The sequence below is a fragment of the Phyllobates terribilis genome, unplaced genomic scaffold (assembly GCF_046119375.1).
Source record: "Phyllobates terribilis strain yellow unplaced genomic scaffold, ASM4611937v1 Scaffold_4__5_contigs__length_816908805, whole genome shotgun sequence".
Lineage (NCBI taxonomy): Eukaryota > Metazoa > Chordata > Amphibia > Anura > Dendrobatidae > Phyllobates > Phyllobates terribilis.
The window spans coordinates 799,754,739-799,774,030 of record NW_027362764.1 but is presented as its reverse complement, the minus strand read 5'-3'; the positions used below and the strand labels follow the sequence as shown (position 1 = coordinate 799,774,030).

The 19,292-nt window shown below is 53.8% G+C and overlaps 1 protein-coding gene across 30 annotated transcripts in view; it reads left to right on the top strand.

Annotated features, from left to right (window-relative positions):
- SCRIB (scribble planar cell polarity protein) overlaps positions 1 to 19,292 on the top strand; it is a 185,625-nt gene that overhangs the window by 135,750 nt on the left and 30,583 nt on the right. For 28 of the 30 annotated variants that reach the window (XR_012320202.1, XR_012320197.1, XR_012320195.1 and 25 more), the window contains 3 exons: positions 500 to 598; positions 1,160 to 1,299; positions 1,376 to 1,413. Coding sequence is in view for 20 of the 30 variants with exons in the window: in XM_073680016.1 (XP_073536117.1) it covers positions 500 to 598; positions 1,160 to 1,299; positions 1,376 to 1,413 (277 nt within the window). In the remaining 10 variants the exon portion in view is untranslated. The remainder of the gene's footprint in view (positions 1 to 499; positions 599 to 1,159; positions 1,300 to 1,375; positions 1,414 to 19,292) is intronic. The other 2 variants (XM_073680020.1, XM_073680034.1) reach the window with 1 other exon arrangement.

Genomic DNA, 19,292 nt, shown 5'->3' with positions numbered 1-19,292 from the left:
TCCCCTCTGTGGGTGGATGCACTGGGGTCTCTCCCCTCTGTGGGTGGATGCACGGGGGGTCTCTCCCCTCTGTGGGTGGATGCACGGGGGATCTCTCCCCTCTGTGGGTGCATGCACGGGGGGTCTCTCCCTGCCATGGGTGGATGCACGGGGGGTCTCTCCCTGCCATGGGTGGATGCACGGGGGGTCTCTCTCTGCAGTGGGTGGATGCACGGGGGGGGGTCTCTCCCCTCTGTGGTTGGATGCACGGGGGATCTCTCCCCGCCGTGGGTGGATGCACGGGGGTCTCTCTCTGCAGTGGGTGGATGCACGGAGGGGGTCTCTCCCCTCTGTGGTTGAATGCACGGGGGGGGGTCTCTCCCCTCTGTGGTTGGATGTACGGGGGATCTCTCCCCGCCGTGGGTGGATGCACGGGGGGTCTCCCCCCTCCGTGGGTGGATGCACGGGGGGTCTCTCCTCTTCACTCTGTCTCCTTTCTCTCCTCTCATCCTCCGGGCAGTTCTTTGGAGGACAGTATTAGGCAGTATGAACAGTCCTTGGCTAAGAAGCTTTACCTCTCCCGACAGCAGCGGCCGCGAACCCCCGAGGACGGCAGCAGGTGTGAGCTGAACCCCCTCACTGTGCACCGTGCTCTGCTTGTAGCATGTCCAGCAGGGGGCAGCCGGGGCACGGCGTCCGCACACACGGCGTCCGCACACAGCATGCACAACACTGGGCAGCACACGGCATGTACCAAGGCCCCCCCCGTCTGTTGCTGTGTGTACTCATAACTACCGGAGCTGCCGTTATCCGCTCACCGGACGGTAAACGCCAGCACTGGACTCATCTTGTCGTCTGCTCTTAAAGGGACGGCACCCAAGTTACTCTATTTACTGCAGACGGTCACTACCGAGATCCTTTAAGGAGCTGTAAAACTTCCTGAAGGAACTTTTAGGTGGTGCATGAGTGGACATGTTGCATGAGAGATATGTACAGTATTTGCTCCATCAGTCGTCATCGTGATACAAAAGCTAAATCTGCTTCACGCGTCTGTCGTAGTGATGACATCATCATTGTTATGTCAGTGACAATATGGCGGCCACCGTCCTGCCACGCACCATTTCGGCGTTACGGTCCGTGCTGCACGCCGTTCCTCTAACACAGGACTCCCATGTTTCAGGATGAAGTCTCTGGAGCAGGACGCTCTGAAGGCGCAGGTAGTCATCGCTCGCTCCAAGGAAGGTAGAAAGCGCAGCACTTTGGAGCAGCTGGCAGAATCCCCGTCGCCGGCTCCCACCCCATCACCCACTCCGCTGGAGGGTAAGTGCCTGCGGTGTGACCACAGGAAGCGCTAATGGGGCCGGTGACTGTGACTTATGTTTACCTCTGTCCACAGATTACAGCCCCCGGCTCCTCACATCTCCTGGAAGATTGGTGAGTAACTCCCATCATCCGCTGTGCATAAGTCACTGAGAATCCCCAGATGCATAATCCTTGTGTATTAACTTCACGCGTGACCCTCCTCATCTTTGCCTCCGACCCTCCTCATCTTCACCTCCGACCCTCGTTGCCTTCGCCTCCGACCCTCCCCCTCGTCGCCTTCGCCTCCGACCCTCCCCCTCGTCGCCTCCGACCCTCCCCCTCGTCGCCTCCGACCCTCCCCCTCGTCGCCTCCGACCCTCCCCCTCGTCGCCTCCGACCCTCCCCCTCGTCGCCTCCGACCCTCCCCCTCGTCGCCTTCGCTTCCGACCCTCCCCCTCGTCGCCTCCGACCCTCCCCATCGTCGCCTCCGACCCTCCCCCTCGTCTCCTCCGACCCTCCCCCTCGTCTCCTTCGCCTCCGACCCTCCCCCTCGTCTCCTTCGCCTCCGACCCTCCCCCTCGTCTCCTTCGCCTCCGACCCTCCCCCTCGTCTCCTTCGCCTCCGACCCTCCCCCTCGTCTCCTTCGCCTCCGACCCTCCCCCTCGTCTCCTTCGCCTCCGACCCTCCCCCTCGTCTCCTTCGCCTCCGACCCTCCCCCTCGTCTCCTTCGCCTCCGACCCTCCCCCTCGTCTCCTTCGCCTCCGACCCTCCCCCTCGTCTCCTTCGCCTCCGACCCTCCCCCTCGTCTCCTTCGCCTCCGACCCTCCCCCTCGTCGCTTCCGACCCTCCCCCTCGTCGCCTCCGACCCTCCCCCTCGTCTCCTCCGACCCTCCCCCTCGTCTCCTTCGCCTCCGACCCTCCCCCTCGTCTCCTTCGCCTCCGACCCTCCCCCTCGTCTCCTTCGCCTCTAACCTTCCTGACTGTAGTGACCCATCATCTCCGGTCTCTTCTCCTTTTCATGGTCTTTGCTTCGGCTGTTGCTGCCATGTTTTATGTTTCCTCCATCCTCATCGATCTCCGGGAGGGTTAAAGATTAGCAGCGGGTATGTGCTGGGGTCTCAAGACATTATATCCCCCCTGCCTGTACTGGACGTAGTGTGTATGATTGGGGGGCATTGACCTCCTGTGCTCATGCTGCTGGCCGGACCCCCGTTCCCCACAGTCATTCTAGCTGCTCTGTTACGGTTGTTGTGTTGCATGAAGTTCTGGCGTCAGATCCTCCACCTTCTCATTTGGGGTGTTACTAGGCAGGGTCCTGAGTACGGCCGGTCCTCTGCCCTCCTCGCCTGTGCCTCCTACTCTCCCCCGCCACCTCTGTACTCTTTATTTCTCGCCCCGCCGTCTCTGCCTGATCTGTCTGTTGCCGCTGTCTGTGTCTTGCCTTGCCGTCTGTGACCGCTTTGTTTTTCGCCCCGCTGTCTCTGTATCCACTTTGTCGCCCCACCATGACTGTGTCCACTTTGTCTCTCGCCCTCTCTGCCCGCTCTCTCACCGCTCTCTCACCGCTGTGTGTTGCATTGTTTTTGCTTCTTACCCCTGTATCCTATTCTAGCTGGATGTTTCTTGCTTGCTCCTTTTTCCTTCTTCTGTGTGACTTCTTCCCCCTCGCTCCTTTGCGTGCTTCCTCATTCCCTTCTTCTGTGTGACTTCTTCCCCCTCGCTCCTTTGCGTGCTTCCTCATTCACTTCTGTGTGACTTCTTCCCCCTCGCTCCTTTGCGTGCTTCCTCATGCCCTTCTTCTGTGTGACTTCTTCTTCCCCCCTCGCTCCTTTGCGTGCTTCCTCATTCCCTTCTTCTGTGTGACTTCTTCCCCCTCGCTCCTTTGCATGCTTCCTCATTCCCTTCTTCTGTGTGACTTCTTCCCCCTCGCTCCTTTGCGTGCTTCCTCATTCCCTTCTTCTGTGTGACTCCTTCCCCCTCGCTCCTTTGCGTGCTTCATCATGCCCTTCTTCTGTGTGACTTCTTCCCCATCGCTCCTTTGCGTGCTTCCTCATGCTCTTCTTCTGTGTGATTCCTTCCCCCTCGCTCCTTTGCGTGCTTCCTCATGCCCTTCTTCTGTGGGACTTCTCCCCCCTCGCTCCTTTGCGTGCTTCCTCATGCCCTTCTACTGTGTGACTTCTTCCCCATCGCTCCTTTGCGTGCTTCCTCGTGCTCTTCTTCTGTTACGTCTTCCCCCTCGCTCCTTTGCGTGCTTCCTCATGCCCTTCTTCTGTGTGACTTCTTCCCCCTCGCTCCTTTGCGTGCTTCCTCATGCCCTTCTTTTGTGTGACTCCTTCCCCCTTGCTCCTCTGCGTGCTTCCTCATTCCCTTCTTCTGTGTGACCTCTTTTCCCTCTCTCCTTTGAATGCTTCCTCATGCCCTTCTTCTGTGTGACTTCTTCCTCCTCGCTCCTCTGCGTGCTTCCTCATGCCCTTCTTCTGTGTGACTACTTCCCCCTCGCTCCTTTGCGTGCTTCCTCATGCACTTCTTCTGTGTGACTTCTTCCCCCTCGCTCCTTTGCGTGCTTCCTCATGCCCTTCTTCTGTTACTTCTTCCCCCTCGCTCCTTTGCGTGCTTCCTCATGCCCTTCTTATGTATGACTTCTTCCCGCTCGCTCCTTTGCGTGCTTCCTCTTGCCCTTCTTCTGTGTGACTCCTACCCCCTCGCTCCTTTGTGTGCTTCCTCATGCCCTTCTTCTGTGTGACTTCTTCCCCATCTCTCCTTTGCGTGCTTCCTCATGCTCTTCTTCTGTTACTTCTTCCCCCTCGCTCCTTTGCGTGCTTCCTCATGCCCTTCTGTGCGACTTCTTCCCGCTCGCTCCTTTGCGTGCTTCCTCATGCCCTTCTGTGTGACTTCTTCCCGCTCGCTTCTTTGCGTGTTTCCTCTTGCCCTTCTTCTGTGTGACTCCTTCCCCCTCGCTCCTCTGTGTGCTTCCTCATGCCCTTCTTCTGTGTGACTACTTCCCCCTCGCTCCTTTGCGTGCTTCCTCATGCCCTTCTTCTGTGTGACTCCTTCCCCCTCGCTCCTTTGCGTGCTTCCTCATGCCCTTCTTCTGTGTTACTTCTTCCCCCTCGCTCCTTTGCGTGCTTCCTCATGCCCTTCTTCTGTGTGACTCCTTCCCCCTCGCTCCTTTGTGTGCTTCCTCATGCCCTTCTTCTGTGTGACTTCTTCCCCCTCGCTCCTTTGCGTGCTTCCTCATGCTCTTCTCTGTTACTTCTTCCCCTTCGCTCCTTTGCGTGCTTCCTCATGCACTTCTTCTGTGTGACTTCTTCCCCCTCGCTCCTTTGCGTGCTTCCTTATGCCCTTCTTCTGTTACTTCTTTTCCCTCGCTCCTCTGCATGCTTCCTCATGCCCTTCTTCTGTGTGACTTCTTCCCCCTCGCTCCTCTGCGTGCTTCCTCATGCCCTTCTTCTGTGTGACTTCTTCCCCCTCGCTCCTTTGCGTGCTTCCTCATGCCCTTCTTCTGTGTAACTTCCCCCTCGCTCCTTTGCGTGCTTCCTCATGCCCTTCTTCTGTGTGACTTCTTCCACCTCGCTCCTTTGCGTGCTTCCTTATGCCCTTCTTCTGTTACTTATTTTCCCTCGCTCCTCTGCATGCTTCCTCATGCCCTTCTTCTGTGTGACTTCTTCCCCCTCGCTCCTCTGCGTGCTTCCTCATGCCCTTCTTCTGTGTGACTTCTTCCCCCTTGCTCCTTTGCGTGCTTCCTCATGCCCTTCTTCTGTGTAACTTCCCCCTCGCTCCTTTGCGTGCTTCCTCATGCCCTTCTTCTGTGTGACTTCTTTCCCCTCGCTCCTTTGTGTGCTTCCTCATGCCCTTCTTCTGTTACTTCTTTTCCCTCGCTCCTTTGCGTGCTTCCTCATGCTCTTCTTCTGTTACTTCTTCCCCCTCGCTCCTTTGCGTGCTTCCTCATGCCCTTCTTCTGTGTGACTTCTTCCACCTCGCTCCTTTGCGTGCTTCCTCATTCCCGTCTTCTGTGTTACTTCTTCCCCCTCGCTCCTTTGCATGCTTCCTCATTACCTTCTTCTGTGTGACTTCTCCCTCGCTCCTTTGCGTGCTTCCTCATGCCCTTTTTCTGTGTTACTTCTTCTCCCTCTCTCCTTTGAATGCGTCCTCATGCCCTTCTTCTTTGTGACTTCTTCCACCTCGCTCCTTTGCGTGCTTCCTCATTCCCTTTTTCTGTGTGACTACTTCCCCCTCGCTACTTTGCGTGCTTCCTCATTCCCTTCTTCTGTGTGACTTCTTCCACCTCGCTCCTTTGCGTGCTTCCTCATTCCCTTCTTCTGTGTGACTTCTTCCACCTTCCTCCTTTGCGTGCTTCCTCATTCCCTTCTTCTGTGTGACTTCTTCCACCTCTCTCCTTTGCGTGCTTCCTCATTCCCTTCTTCTGTGTTACTTCTTCCCCCTCGCTCCTTTGCGTCCTTCCTCATTCCCTTCTTCTGTGTGACTTCTCCCTCGCTCCTTTTTGTGCTTCCTCATGCCCTTCTTCTGTGTGACTTCTTCTCCCTCTCTCCTTTGCGTCCTTCCTCATGCCCTTCTACTGTGTGACTTCTTCTCCCTTTCTCCTTTGATTGCTTCCTCATGCCCTTCTTCTGTGTGACTTCTCCCTCGCTCCTTTGCGTGCTTCCTCATGCCCTTCTACTGTGTGACTTCTTCTCCCTCTCTCCTCTGAATGCTTCCTCATGCCCTTCTACTGTGTGACTTCTTCCACCTTCCTCCTTTGCGTGCTTCCTCATTTCCTTCTTCTGTGTGACTTCTTCCACCTCTCTCCTTTGCGTGCTTCCTCATTCCCTTCTTCTGTGTTACTTCTTCCCCCTCGCTCCTTTGCGTGCTTCCTCATGCCCTTCTTCTGTGACTCCTTCCCCCTCGCTCCTTTGCGTCCTTCCTCATGCCCTTCTTCTGTGTGAGTCCTTCCCCCTCGCTCCTTTGCGTGCTTCCTCATGCCCTTCTTTTGTGTGACTTCTTTTCCCTCTCTCCTTTGAATGCTTCCTCATGCCCTTCTTCTGTGTGACTTCTTCTCCCTCGCTCCTTTGCGTGCTTCCTCGTGCTCTTCTTCTGTTACTTCTTCCCCCTCGCTCCTTTGCGTGCTTCCTCATTCCCTTCTTCTGTGTGACTTCTCCCTCGCTCCTTTGCATGCTTCCTCATGCCCTTCTTCTGTGTGACTTCTTCTCCCTTTCTTCTTTGATTGCTTCCTCATGCCCTTCTTCTGTGTGACTTCTCCCTCTCTCCTTTGCGTGTTTGCTCATGCCCTTCTTCTGTGTGACTTCTCCCTCTCTCCTTTGCGTATTTCTTCATGCCCTTCTTCTGTGTGACTTCTTCCACCTCGCTCCTTTGCGTGCTTCCTCATTCCCTTCTTCTGTGTGACTTCTTCCACCTCGCTCCTTTGCGTGCTTCCTCATTTCCTTCTTCTGTGTGACTTCTTCCCCCTCGCTCATTTGCGTGCTTCCTCATGCCCTTCTTCTGTGTGACTTCTTCCACCTCGCTCCTTTGCGTGCTTGCTCATGCTCTTCTTCTGTTACTTCTTTCCCCTCGCTCCTTTGCATGCTTCCTCATGCTCTTCTTCTGTTACTTCTTCCCCCTCGCTCCTTTGCGTTCTTCCTTATGCCCTTCTTTTGTGTGACTTCTTCCCCTTCCCTCCTTTGCGTGCTTCCTCATGCCCTTGTTCTGTGTGACTCCTTCCCCCTCGCTCCTTTGCGTGCTTCCTCATGCCCTTCTTCTGTGTGACTTCTCCCTCGCTCCTTTGCGTGCTTCCTCATGCCCTTCTTCTTTGTGACTTCTTCCACCTCGCTCCTTTGTGTGCTTCCTCTTTCCCTTCTTCTGTGTGACTTCTTCCACCTCGCTCCTTTGCGTGCTTCCTCGTGCCCTTCTACTGTGTGACTTCTTCTCCCTTTCTTCTTTGATTGCTTCCTCATGCCCTTCTTCTGTGTGACTTCTCCCTCTCTCCTTTGCGTGTTTCCTCATGCCCTTCTTCTGTGTGACTTCTTCCACCTCGCTCCTTTGCGTGCTTCCTCATTCCCTTCTTCTGTGTGACTCCTTCCCCCTCGCTCCTTTGCGTGCTTCCTCTTTCCCTTCTTCTGTGTGACTTCTCCCTCGCTCCTTTGCGTGCTTCCTCATGCCCTTCTTCTGTGTGACTTCTCCCCCCTCGCTCCTTTGCGTGCTTCCTCATGCCCTTCTTCTGTGTGACTTCTCCCCCCTCGCTCCTTTGCGTGCTTCCTCATGCCCTTCTTCTGTGTGACTTCTTCCCCCTCTCTCCTTTGCGTGCTTCCTCATGCTCTTCTTCTGTGTGACTTCTCCCCCCTCGCTCCTCTGCGTGCTTCCTCATGCCCTTCTTCTGTGTGACTTCTTCCCACTAGCTCCTTTGCGTGCTTCCTCATGCCATTCTTCTGTGTGACTTCTTCTCCCCCCTCGCTCCTTTGCCTGCTTCCTCATGCTCTTCTTCTGTGACTTCTCCCACCTCGCTCCTTTGCGTGCTTCGTCATGCCCTTCTTCTGTGTGACTTCTTCTCCCTCGCTCCTTTGCGTGCTTCCTCATTCCCTTCTTCTGTGTGACTCCTTCCCCCTCGCTCCTTTGCGTGCTTCCTCTTTCCCTTCTTTTGTGTGACTTCTCCCACGCTCCTTTGCATGCTTCCTCATGCACTTCTTCTGTGTGACTTCTCCCTCGCTCCTTTGCGTGCTTCCTCATGCCCTTCTTCTTTGTGCCTTTTCCCCCCTCGCTCCTTTGCATGCTTCCTCATGCTCTTCTTCTGTGTGACTTCTCCCCCCTCGCTCCTTTGCGTGCTTCCTCATGCCCTTCTTCTGTGTGACTTCTCCCCCCTCGCTCCTTTACGTGCTTCCTCATGCCCTTCTTCTGTGTTACTCCTTCCCCCTCGCTCCTTTGCGTGCTTCCTCATTCCCTTCTTCTGTGTGACTTCTCCCTCGCTCCTTTGCTTGCTTCCTCATGATCTTCTTCTGTGTGACTTCTTCTCCCTCGCTCCTTTGCGTGCTTCCTCATGCCCTTCTTCTGTGTTACTTCTTCTCCCTCGCTCCTTTACGTGCTTACTCATGCCCTTCTTCTGTGTTACTCCTTCCCCCTCGCTCCTTTGCGTGCTTCCTCATGCCCTTCTTCTGTGTTACTTCTTCTCCCTCGCTCCTTTACGTGCTTACTCATGCCCTTCTTCTGTGTTACTCCTTCCCCCTCGCTCCTTTGCGTGCTTCCTCATGCCCTTCTTCTGTGTGACTTCTCCCTCGCTCGTTTGCATGCTTCCTCATGCCCTTCTTCTGTGTGACTTCTTCCCCCTCGCTCCTTTGCGTGCTTCCTCTTGCCCTTCTTCTGTGTTACTCCTTCCCCCTCTCTCCTTTGCGTGCTTCCTCATGCTCTTCTTCTGTGTGACTCCTTCCCCCTCGCGCCTTTGCGTGCTTCCTCATGCCCTTCTTCTGTGTGACTTCTTCTCCCTCTCTCCTTTGCGTGCTTCCTCATGCCCTTCTACTGTGTGACGTCTTCTCCCTTTCTCCTTTGATTGCTTCCTCATGCCCTTCTTCTGTGTGACTTCTCCCTCGCTCCTTTGCGCCCTTCCTCATGCCCTTCTGGGTGAGTCTTTCCCCCTCTCTCCTTTGCGTGCTACCTCATGCCCTTCTTCTTTGTGACTTTTCCCTCTCTCCTTTGAATGCTTCCTCATGCCCTTCTTCTGTGTGACTTCTTCCACCTCGCTCCTTTGCGTGCTTCCTCATTCCCTTCTTCTGTGTGACTTCTTCCCCCTAGCTACTTTGCGTGCTTCCTCATTCCCTTCTTCTGTGTGACTTCTTCCACCTTTCTCCTTTGCGTGCTTCCTCATTCCCTTCTTCTGTGTGACTTCTTCCACCTCGCTCCTTTGCGTGCTTCCTCATTCCCGTCTTCTGTTACTTCTTCCCCTCGCTCCTTTGCATGCTTCCTCATTACCTTCTTCTGTGTGACTTCTCCCTCGCTCCTTTGCGTGCTTCCTCATTCCCTTCTTCTGTGTGACTTCTTCTCCCTCTCTCCTTTGAATGCTTCCTCATGCCCTTCTTCTTTGTGACTTCTTCCACCTCGCTCCTTTGCGTGCTTCCTCATTCCCTTCTTCTGTGTGACTTCTTCCCCCTCGCTACTTTGCGTACTTCCTCATTCCCTTCTTCTGTGTGACTTCTTCCACCTCGCTCCTTTGCGTGCTTCCTCATTCCCTTTTTCTGTGTGACTTCTTCCACCTTCCTCCTTTGCGTGCTTCCTCATTCCCTTCTTCTGTGTGACTTCTTCCACCTCTCTCCTTTGCGTGCTTCCTCATTCCCTTCTTCTGTGTTACTTCTTCCCCCTCGCTCCTTTGTGTGCTTCCTCATGCCCTTCTTCTGTGTGACTTCTCCCCCCTCGCTCCTTTGCGTGCTTCCTCATGCCCTTCTTCTGTGTGACTTCTCCCCCCTCGCTCCTTTGCGTGCTTCCTCATGCCCTTCTTCTGTGTGACTTCTTCCACCTCGCTCCTTTGCGTGCTTCCTCATTCCCTTCTTCTGTGTGACTTCTTCCCCCTAGCTACTTTGCGTGCTTCCTCATTCCCTTCTTCTGTGTGACTTCTTCCACCTTTCTCCTTTGCGTGCTTCCTCATTCCCTTCTTCTGTGTGACTTCTTCCACCTCGCTCCTTTGCGTGCTTCCTCATTCCCGTCTTCTGTTACTTCTTCCCCTCGCTCCTTTGCATGCTTCCTCATTACCTTCTTCTGTGTGACTTCTCCCTCGCTCCTTTGCGTGCTTCCTCATTCCCTTCTTCTGTGTGACTTCTTCTCCCTCTCTCCTTTGAATGCTTCCTCATGCCCTTCTTCTTTGTGACTTCTTCCACCTCGCTCCTTTGCGTGCTTCCTCATTCCCTTCTTCTGTGTGACTTCTTCCCCCTCGCTACTTTGCGTACTTCCTCATTCCCTTCTTCTGTGTGACTTCTTCCACCTCGCTCCTTTGCGTGCTTCCTCATTCCCTTTTTCTGTGTGACTTCTTCCACCTTCCTCCTTTGCGTGCTTCCTCATTCCCTTCTTCTGTGTGACTTCTTCCACCTCTCTCCTTTGCGTGCTTCCTCATTCCCTTCTTCTGTGTTACTTCTTCCCCCTCGCTCCTTTGTGTGCTTCCTCATGCCCTTCTTCTGTGTGACTTCTCCCCCCTCGCTCCTTTGCGTGCTTCCTCATGCCCTTCTTCTGTGTGACTTCTCCCCCCTCGCTCCTTTGCGTGCTTCCTCATGCCCTTCTTCTGTGTGACTTCTTCCCCCTCTCTCCTTTGCGTGCTTCCTCATGCTCTTCTTCTGTGTGACTTCTCCCCCCTCGCTCCTCTGCGTGCTTCCTCATGCCCTTCTTCTGTGTGACTTCTTCCCCCTCGCTCCTTTGCGTGCTTCCTCATGCCATTCTTCTGTGTGACTTCTTCTCCCCCCTCGCTCCTTTGCCTGCTTCCTCATGCTCTTCTTCTGTGACTTCTCCCACCTCGCTCCTTTGCGTGCTTCGTCATGCCCTTCTTCTGTGTGACTTCTTCTCCCTCGCTCCTTTGCGTGCTTCCTCATTCCCTTCTTCTGTGTGACTCCTTCCCCCTCGCTCCTTTGCGTGCTTCCTCTTTCCCTTCTTTTGTGTGACTTCTCCCACGCTCCTTTGCATGCTTCCTCATGCACTTCTTCTGTGTGACTTCTCCCTCGCTCCTTTGCGTGCTTCCTCATGCCCTTCTTCTTTGTGCCTTTTCCCCCCTCGCTCCTTTGCATGCTTCCTCATGCTCTTCTTCTGTGTGACTTCTCCCCCCTCGCTCCTTTGCGTGCTTCCTCATGCCCTTCTTCTGTGTGACTTCTCCCCCCTCGCTCCTTTGCGTGCTTCCTCATGCCCTTCTTCTGTGTGACTTCTTCCCCCTCTCTCCTTTGCGTGCTTCCTCATGCTCTTCTTCTGTGTGACTTCTCCCCCTCGCTCCTCTGCGTGCTTCCTCATGCCTTTCTTCTGTGTGACTTCTCCCCCCTCGCTCCTTTGCGTGCTTCCTCATGCCCTTCTTCTGTGTGACTTCTTCCCTCTCTCTCCTTTGCGTGCTTCCTCATGCCCTTCTTCTGTGTGACTTCTTCCCCCTCGCTCCTTTGCATGCTTCCTCATGCCATTCTTCTGTGTGACTTCTTCTCCCCCCTCGCTCCTTTGCCTGCTTCCTCATGCTCTTCTTCTGTGACTTCTCCCACCTCGCTCCTTTGCGTGCTTCCTCATGCTCTTCTTCTGTGTGACTTCTTCTCCCTCGCTCCTTTGCGTGCGTCCTCATGCCCTTCTTCTGTGTGACTTCTTCTCCCTCGCTCCTTTACGTGCTTCCTCATGCCCTTCTTCTGTGTTACTCCTTCCCCCTCGCTCCTTTGCGTGCTTCCTCATTCCCTTCTTCTGTGTGACTTCTCCCTCGCTCCTTTGCTTGCTTCCTCATGCTCTTCTTCTGTGTGACTTCTTCCCCCTCGCTCCTTTACGTGCTTCCTCATGCCCTTCTTCTGTGTTACTCCTTCCCCCTCGCTCCTGCGTGCTTCCTCATGCCCTTCTTCTGTGTGACTTATCCCTCGCTCGTTTGCGTGCTTCCTCATGCCCTTCTTCTGTGTGACTTCTTCCCCCTCGCTCCTTTGCGTGCTTCCTCATGCTCTTCTTCTGTGTGACTCCTTCCCCCTCGAGCCTTTGCGTGCTTCCTCATGCCCTTCTTCTGTGTGACTCCTTCCCCCTCGCTCCTTTGCGTGCTTCCTCATGCTCTTCTTCTGTGTGACTCCTTCCCCCTCGCTCCTCTGCGTGCTTCCTCATTCCCTTCTGTGTGACTTCTTTCACCTCGCTCTTTTGCGTGCTTCCTCTTTTCCTTCTTCTGTGTGACTTCTCCCTCTCTCCTTTGCGTGTTTCCTCATGCCCTTCTTCTGTGTGACTTCTTCCACCTCGCTCCTTTGCGTGCTTCCTCATTCCCTTCTTCTGTGTGACTCCTTCCCCCTCGCTCCTTTGCGTGCTTCCTCTTTCCCTTCTTCTGTGTGACTTCTCCCACGCTCCTTTGCATGCTTCCTCATGCACTTCTTCTGTGTGACTTCTCCCTCGCTCCTTTGCGTGCTTCCTCATGCCCTTCTTCTGTGCCTTTTCCCCCCTCGCTCCTTTGCATGCTTCCTCATGCTCTTCTTCTGTGTGACTTCTCCCCCCTCGCTCCTTTGCGTGCTTCCTCATGCCCTTCTTCTGTGTGACTTCTCCCTCTCTCCTTTGCGTGTTTCCTCATGCCCTTCTTCTGTGTGACCTCTTCCACCTCGCTCCTTTGCGTGCTTCCTCATTCCCTTCTTCTGTGTGACTTCTTCCCCCTCGCTACTTTGCGTGCTTCCCCATGCCCTTCTTCTGTGTGACTTCTCCCTCGCTCGTTTGCGTGCTTCCTCATGCCCTTCTTCTGTGTGACTTCTCCCCCCTCGCTCCTTTGCGTGCTTCCTCATGCCCTTCTTCTGTGTGACTTCTCCCCCCTCGCTCCTTTGCGTGCTTCCTCATGCCCTTCTTCTGTGTGACTTCTTCCCCCTCTCTCCTTTGCGTGCTTCCTCATGCTCTTCTTCTGTGTGACTTCTCCCCCCTCGCTCCTATGCGTGCTTCCTCATGCCCTTCTTCTGTGTGACTTCTCCCCCCTCGCTCCTTTGCGTGCTTCCTCATGCCCTTCTTCTGTGTGACTTCTTCCCTCTCTCTCCTTTGCGTGCTTCCTCATGCCCTTCTTCTGTGTGACTTCTTCTCCCCCCTCGCTCCTTTGCCTGCTTCCTCATGCTCTTCTTCTGTGACTTCTCCCACCTCGCTCCTTTGCGTGCTTCCTCATGCCCTTCTTCTGTGTGACTTCTTCTCCCTCGCTCCTTTGCGTGCTTCCTCATGCTCTTCTTCTGTGTGACTTCTTCTCCCTCGCTCCTTTATGTGCTTCCTCATGCCCTTCTTCTGTGTTACTCCTTCCCCCTCGCTCCTTTGCGTGCTTCCTCATTCCCTTCTTCTGTGTGACTTCTCCCTCGCTCCTTTGCTTGCTTCCTCATGCTCTTCTTCTGTGTGACTTCTTCCCCCTCGCTCCTTTACGTGCTTCCTCATGCCCTTCTTCTGTGTTACTCCTTCCCCCTCGCTCCTTTGCGTGCTTCCTCATGCCCTTCATCTGTGTGACTTCTCCCTCGCTCGTTTGCGTGCTTCCTCATGCCCTTCTTCTGTGTGACTTCTTCCCCCTCGCTCCTTTGCGTGCTTCCTCATGCCCTTCTTCTGTGTGACTTCTTCCCCCTCGCTCCTTTGCGTGCTTCCTCATGCTCTTCTTCTGTGTGACTCCTTCCCCCTCGAGCCTTTGCGTGCTTCCTCATGCCCTTCTTCTGTGTGACTTCTTCCCCCTCGCTCCTTTGCGTGCTTCCTCATGCTCTTCTTCTGTGTGACTCCTTCCCCCTCGCTCCTCTGCGTGCTTCCTCATTCCCTTCTGTGTGACTTCTTTCCCCTCGCTCTTTTGCGTGCTTCCTCTTTTCCTTCTTCTGTGTGACTTCTTCCCCCTCGCTCCTTTACGTGCTTCCTCATGCTCTTCTTCTGTGTGACTCCTTCCCCCTCGAGCCTTTGCGTGCTTCCTCATGCCCTTCTTCTGTTACTAATTCCCCCTTGCTCCTTTGTGTGCTTCCTCATGCCCTTCTTCTGTTACTTCTTCCCCCTCGCTCCTTTGCGTGCTTCCTCATGCCCTTCTTCTGTTACTAATTCCCCCTCGCTCCTTTGCGTGCTTCCTCATGCTCTTCTTCTGTGACTTCTTCCCCCTCCCTCCTTTGCGTGCTTCCTCATGCCCTTCTTCTGTTACTTCTTCCCCCTCGCTCCTTTGCGTGCTTCCTCATGCCCTTCTTCTGTTACTAATTCCCCGTCGCTCCTTTGCATGCTTCCTCATGCTCTTCTTCTGTGACATCTTCCCCCTCGCTCCTTTGCATGCTTCCTCATGCTCTTCTTCTGTGACATCTTCCCCCTCGCTCCTCTGCGTGCTTCCTCATTCCCTTTTGTGTGACTTCTTCCCACTGGCTCCTTTACGTCCTTCCTCATGCCCTTCTTCTGTGTGAGTCCTTCCCCCTCGCTCCTTTGCGTGCTTCCTCATGCCCTTCTTCTGTGTGACTTCTTCTCCCTCTCTCCTCTAAATGCTTCCTCATGCCCTTCTACTGTGTGACTTCTCCCTCTCTCCTTTGTGTGTTTCCTCATGCCCTTCTTCTGTGTGACTTCTCCCTCTCTCCTTTGCGTGTTTCCTCATGCCCTTCTTCTGTGTCACCTCTTCCACCTCGCTCCTTTGCGTGCTTCCTCATTCCCTTCTTCTGTGTGACTTCTTCCCCCTCGCTACTTTGCGTGCTTCCCCATGCCCTTCTTCTGTGTTAATTCTTCCCCCTCGCTCCTTTGCGTGCTTCCTCATTCCCTTCTTCTGTGTGACTTCTCCCTCGCTCCTTTGCGTGCTTCCTCATGCCCTTCTTCTGTGTGACTTCTTCTCCCTCTCTCCTTTGCGTGCTTCCTCATGCCCTTCTTCTGTGTGACTTCTCCCTCGCTCCTTTGCGTGCTTCCTCATGCCCTTCTTCTGTGTGACTTCTTCTCCCTCTCTCCTTTGCGTGCTTCCTCATGCCCTTCTACTGTGTGACTTCTCCCTTTCTCCTTTGATTGCTTCCTCATGCCCTTCTTCTGTGTGACTTCTCCCTCGCTCCTTTGCGTCCTTCCTCATGCCCTTCTTCTGTGTGACTTCTTCTCCCTCTCTCCTCTGAATGCTTCCTCATGCCCTTCTACTGTGTGACTTCTCCCTCTCTCCTTTGCGTGTTTCCTCATGCCCTTCTTCTGTGTGACTTCTTCCACCTCGCTCCTTTGTGTGCTTCCTCATTCCCTTCTTCTGTGTGACTTCTTCCCCCTCGCTACTTTGCGTGCTTCCTCATTCCCTTCTTCTGTGTGACTTCTTCCACCTCGCTCCTTTGCGTGCTTCCTCATTCCCTTCTGTGTGACTCTTCCCCCTCGCTCCTTTGCGTGCTTCCTCTTTCCCTTCTTCTGTGTGACTTCTCACTCGCTCATATGCGTGCTTCCTCATGCACTTCTTCTGTGTGACTTCTTCCACCTCTCTCCTTTGCTTGCTTGCTCATGCGCCTCTTCTGTTATTTCTTCCCCCTCGCTCCTTTGCGTGCTTCCTCATGCCCTTCTTCTGTTACTTCTTCCCCCTCGCTCCTTTGCGTGCTTGCTCATGCTCTTCTTCTGATACTTCTTCCCCCTCGCTCCTTTGCGTGCTTCCTCATGCTCTTCTTCTGTTACTTCTTCCCCCTCGCTCCTTTCCGTTCTTCCTTATGCCCTTCTTCTGTGTGACTTCTTCCCCCTCCCTCCTTTGCGTGCTTCCTCATGCCCTTCTTCTGTGACTCCTTCCCCCTCGCTCCTTTGCGTCCTTCCTCATTCCCTTCTTCTGTGTGACTTTTTTTCCCTCTCTCCTTTGAATGCTTCATCATGCCCTTCTTCTGTGTGACTTCTTTTCCCTCTCTCCTTTGAATGCTTCCTCATGCCCTTCTTCTGTGTGACTTCTTCCACCTCGCTCCTTTGCATGCTTCCTCATTCCCTTCTTCTGTGTGACTTCTTCCCACTCGCTACTTTGCGTGCTTCCTCATTCCCTTCTTCTGTGTGACTTCTTCCACCTCGCTCCTTTGCGTGCTTCCTCATTCCCTTCTTCTGTGTGACTTCTTCCACCTCGCTCCTTTGCGTGCTTCCTCATTCCCGTCTTCTGTGTTACTTCTTCCCCCTCGCTACTTTGCATGCTTCCTCATTACCTTCTTCTGTGTGACTTCTCCCTCGCTCCTTTGCGTGCTTCCTCATTCCCTTCTTCTGTCTGACTTCTCCCTCTCTCCTTTGAATGCTTCCTCATGCCCTTCTTCTGTGTGACTTCTTCCCCCTCCCTCCTTTGCGTGCTTCCTCATGCCCTTCTTCTGTGACTCCTTCCCCCTCGCTCCTTTGCGTGCTTCCTCATGCCCTTCTTCTGTGTGACTTCTTTTCCCTCTCTCCTTTGAATGCTTCCTCATGCCCTTCTTCTGTGTGACTTCTTTTCCCTCTCTCCTTTGAATGCTTCCTCATGCCCTTCTTCTGTGTGACTTCTTCCCCCTCGCTCTTTTGCGTGCTTCCTCATTCCCTTCTTCTGTGTGAATTCTTCCCCCTCGCTACTTTGCGTGCTTCCTCATTCCCTTCTTCTGTGTGACTTCTTCCACCTCGCTCCTTTGCGTGCTTCCTCATTCCCTTCTTCTGTGTGACTTCTTCCACCTTCCTCCTTTGCGTGCTTCCTCATTCCATTTTTCTGTGTGACTTCTTCCACCTCTCTCCTTTGCGTGCTTCCTCATTCCCTTCTTCTGTGTTACTTCTTCCCCCTCGCTCCTTTGCGTGCTTCCTCATTCCCTTCTTCTCTGTTAATTCTTCCCCCTCGCTCCTTTGCTTACTTCCTCATTCCCTTCTTCTGTGTGACTTCTCCCTCGCTCCTTTGCGTGCTTCCTCATGCCCTTCTTCTGTGTGACTTCTTCTCCCTCTCTCCTTTGCGTGCTTCCTCATGCCCTTCTACTGTGTGACTTCTTCTCCCTTTCTCCTTTGATTGCTTCCTCATGCCCTTCTTCTGTGTGACTTCTTCTCCCTCTCTCCTTTGCGTGCTTCCTCATGCCCTTCTACTGTGTGACGTCTTCTCCCTTTCTCCTTTGATTGCTTCCTCATGCCCTTCTTCTGTGTGACTTCTCCCTCGCTCCTTTGCGTCCTTCCTCATGCCCTTCTGGGTGAGTCTTTCCCCCTCTCTCCTTTGCGTGCTACCTCATGCCCTTCTTCTTTGTGACTTTTCCCTCTCTCCTTTGAATGCTTCCTCATGCCCTTCTTCTGTGTGACTTCTTCCACCTCGCTCCTTTGCGTGCTTCCTCATTCCCTTCTTCTGTGTGACTTCTTCCCCCTAGCTACTTTGCGTGCTTCCTCATTCCCTTCTTCTGTGTGACTTCTTCCACCTTTCTCCTTTGCGTGCTTCCTCATTCCCTTCTTCTGTGTGACTTCTTCCACCTCGCTCCTTTGCGTGCTTCCTCATTCCCGTCTTCTGTTACTTCTTCCCCCTCGCTCCTTTGCATGCTTCCTCATTACCTTCTTCTGTGTGACTTCTCCCTCGCTCCTTTGCGTGCTTCCTCATTCCCTTCTTCTGTCTGACTTCTCCCTCTCTCCTTTGAATGCTTCCTCATGCCCTTCTTCTGTGTGACTTCTTCCCCCTCCCTCCTTTGCGTGCTTCCTCATGCCCTTCTTCTGTGACTCCTTCCCCCTCGCTCCTTTGCGTGCTTCCTCATGCCCTTCTTCTGTGTGACTTCTTTTCCCTCTCTCCTTTGAATGCTTCCTGATGCCCTTCTTCTGTGTGACTTCTTTTCCCTCTCTCCTTTGAATGCTTCCTCATGCCCTTCTTCTGTGTGACTTCTTCCCCCTCGCTCTTTTGCGTGCTTCCTCATTCCCTTCTTCTGTGTGAATTCTTCCCCCTCGCTACTTTGCGTGCTTCCTCATTCCCTTCTTCTGTGTGACTTCTTCCACCTCGCTCCTTTGCGTGCTTCCTCATTCCCTTCTTCTGTGTGACTTCTTCCACCTTCCTCCTTTGCGTGCTTCCTCATTCCATTTTTCTGTGTGACTTCTTCCACCTCTCTCCTTTGCGTGCTTCCTCATTCCCTTCTTCTGTGTTACTTCTTCCCCCTCGCTCCTTTGCGTGCTTCCTCATTCCCTTCTTCTCTGTTAATTCTTCCCCCTCGCTCCTTTGCTTACTTCCTCATTCCCTTCTTCTGTGTGACTTCTCCCTCGCTCCTTTGCGTGCTTCCTCATGCCCTTCTTCTGTGTGACTTCTTCTCCCTCTCTCCTTTGCGTGCTTCCTCATGCCCTTCTACTGTGTGACTTCTTCTCCCTTTCTCCTTTGATTGCTTCCTCATGCCCTTCTTCTGTGTGACTTCTTCTCCCTCTCTCCTTTGCGTGCTTCCTCATGCCCTTCTACTGTGTGACGTCTTCTCCCTTTCTCCTTTGATTGCTTCCTCATGCCCTTCTTCTGTGTGACTTCTCCCTCGCTCCTTTGCGTCCTTCCTCATGCCCTTCTGGGTGAGTCTTTCCCCCTCTCTCCTTTGCGTGCTACCTCATGCCCTTCTTCTTTGTGACTTTTCCCTCTCTCCTTTGAATGCTTCCTCATGCCCTTCTTCTGTGTGACTTCTTCCACCTCGCTCCTTTGCGTGCTTCCTCATTCCCTTCTTCTGTGTGACTTCTTCCCCCTAGCTACTTTGCGTGCTTCCTCATTCCCTTCTTCTGTGTGACTTCTTCCACCTTTCTCCTTTGCGTGCTTCCTCATTCCCTTCTTCTGTGTGACTTCTTCCACCTCGCTCCTTTGCGTGCTTCCTCATTCCCGTCTTCTGTTACTTCTTCCCCCTCGCTCCTTTGCATGCTTCCTCATTACCTTCTTCTGTGTGACTTCTCCCTCGCTCCTTTGCGTGCTTCCTCATTCCCTTCTTCTGTGTGACTTCTTCTCCCTCTCTCCTTTGAATGCTTCCTCATGCCCTTCTTCTTTGTGACTTCTTCCACCTCGCTCCTTTGCGTGCTTCCTCATTCCCTTCTTCTGTGTGACTTCTTCCCCCTCGCTACTTTGCGTACTTCCTCATTCCCTTCTTCTGTGTGACTTCTTCCACCTCGCTCCTTTGCGTGCTTCCTCATTCCCTTCTTCTGTGTGACTTCTTCCACCTTCCTCCTTTGCGTGCTTCCTCATTCCCTTCTTCTGTGTGACTTCTTCCACCTCTCTCCTTTGCGTGCTTCCTCATTCCCTTCTTCTGTGTTACTTCTTCCCCCTCGCTCCTTTGCGTGCTTCCTCATTCCCTTCTTCTGTGTGACTTCTCCCTCGCTCCTTTGCGTGCTTCCTCATGCCCTTCTACTGTGTGACTTCTCCCTCTCTCCTTTACGTGCTTCCTCATGCCCTTCTACTGTGTGACTTCTTCTCCCTTTCTCCTTTGATTGCTTCCTCATGCCCTTCTTCTGTGTGACTTCTCCCTCGCTCC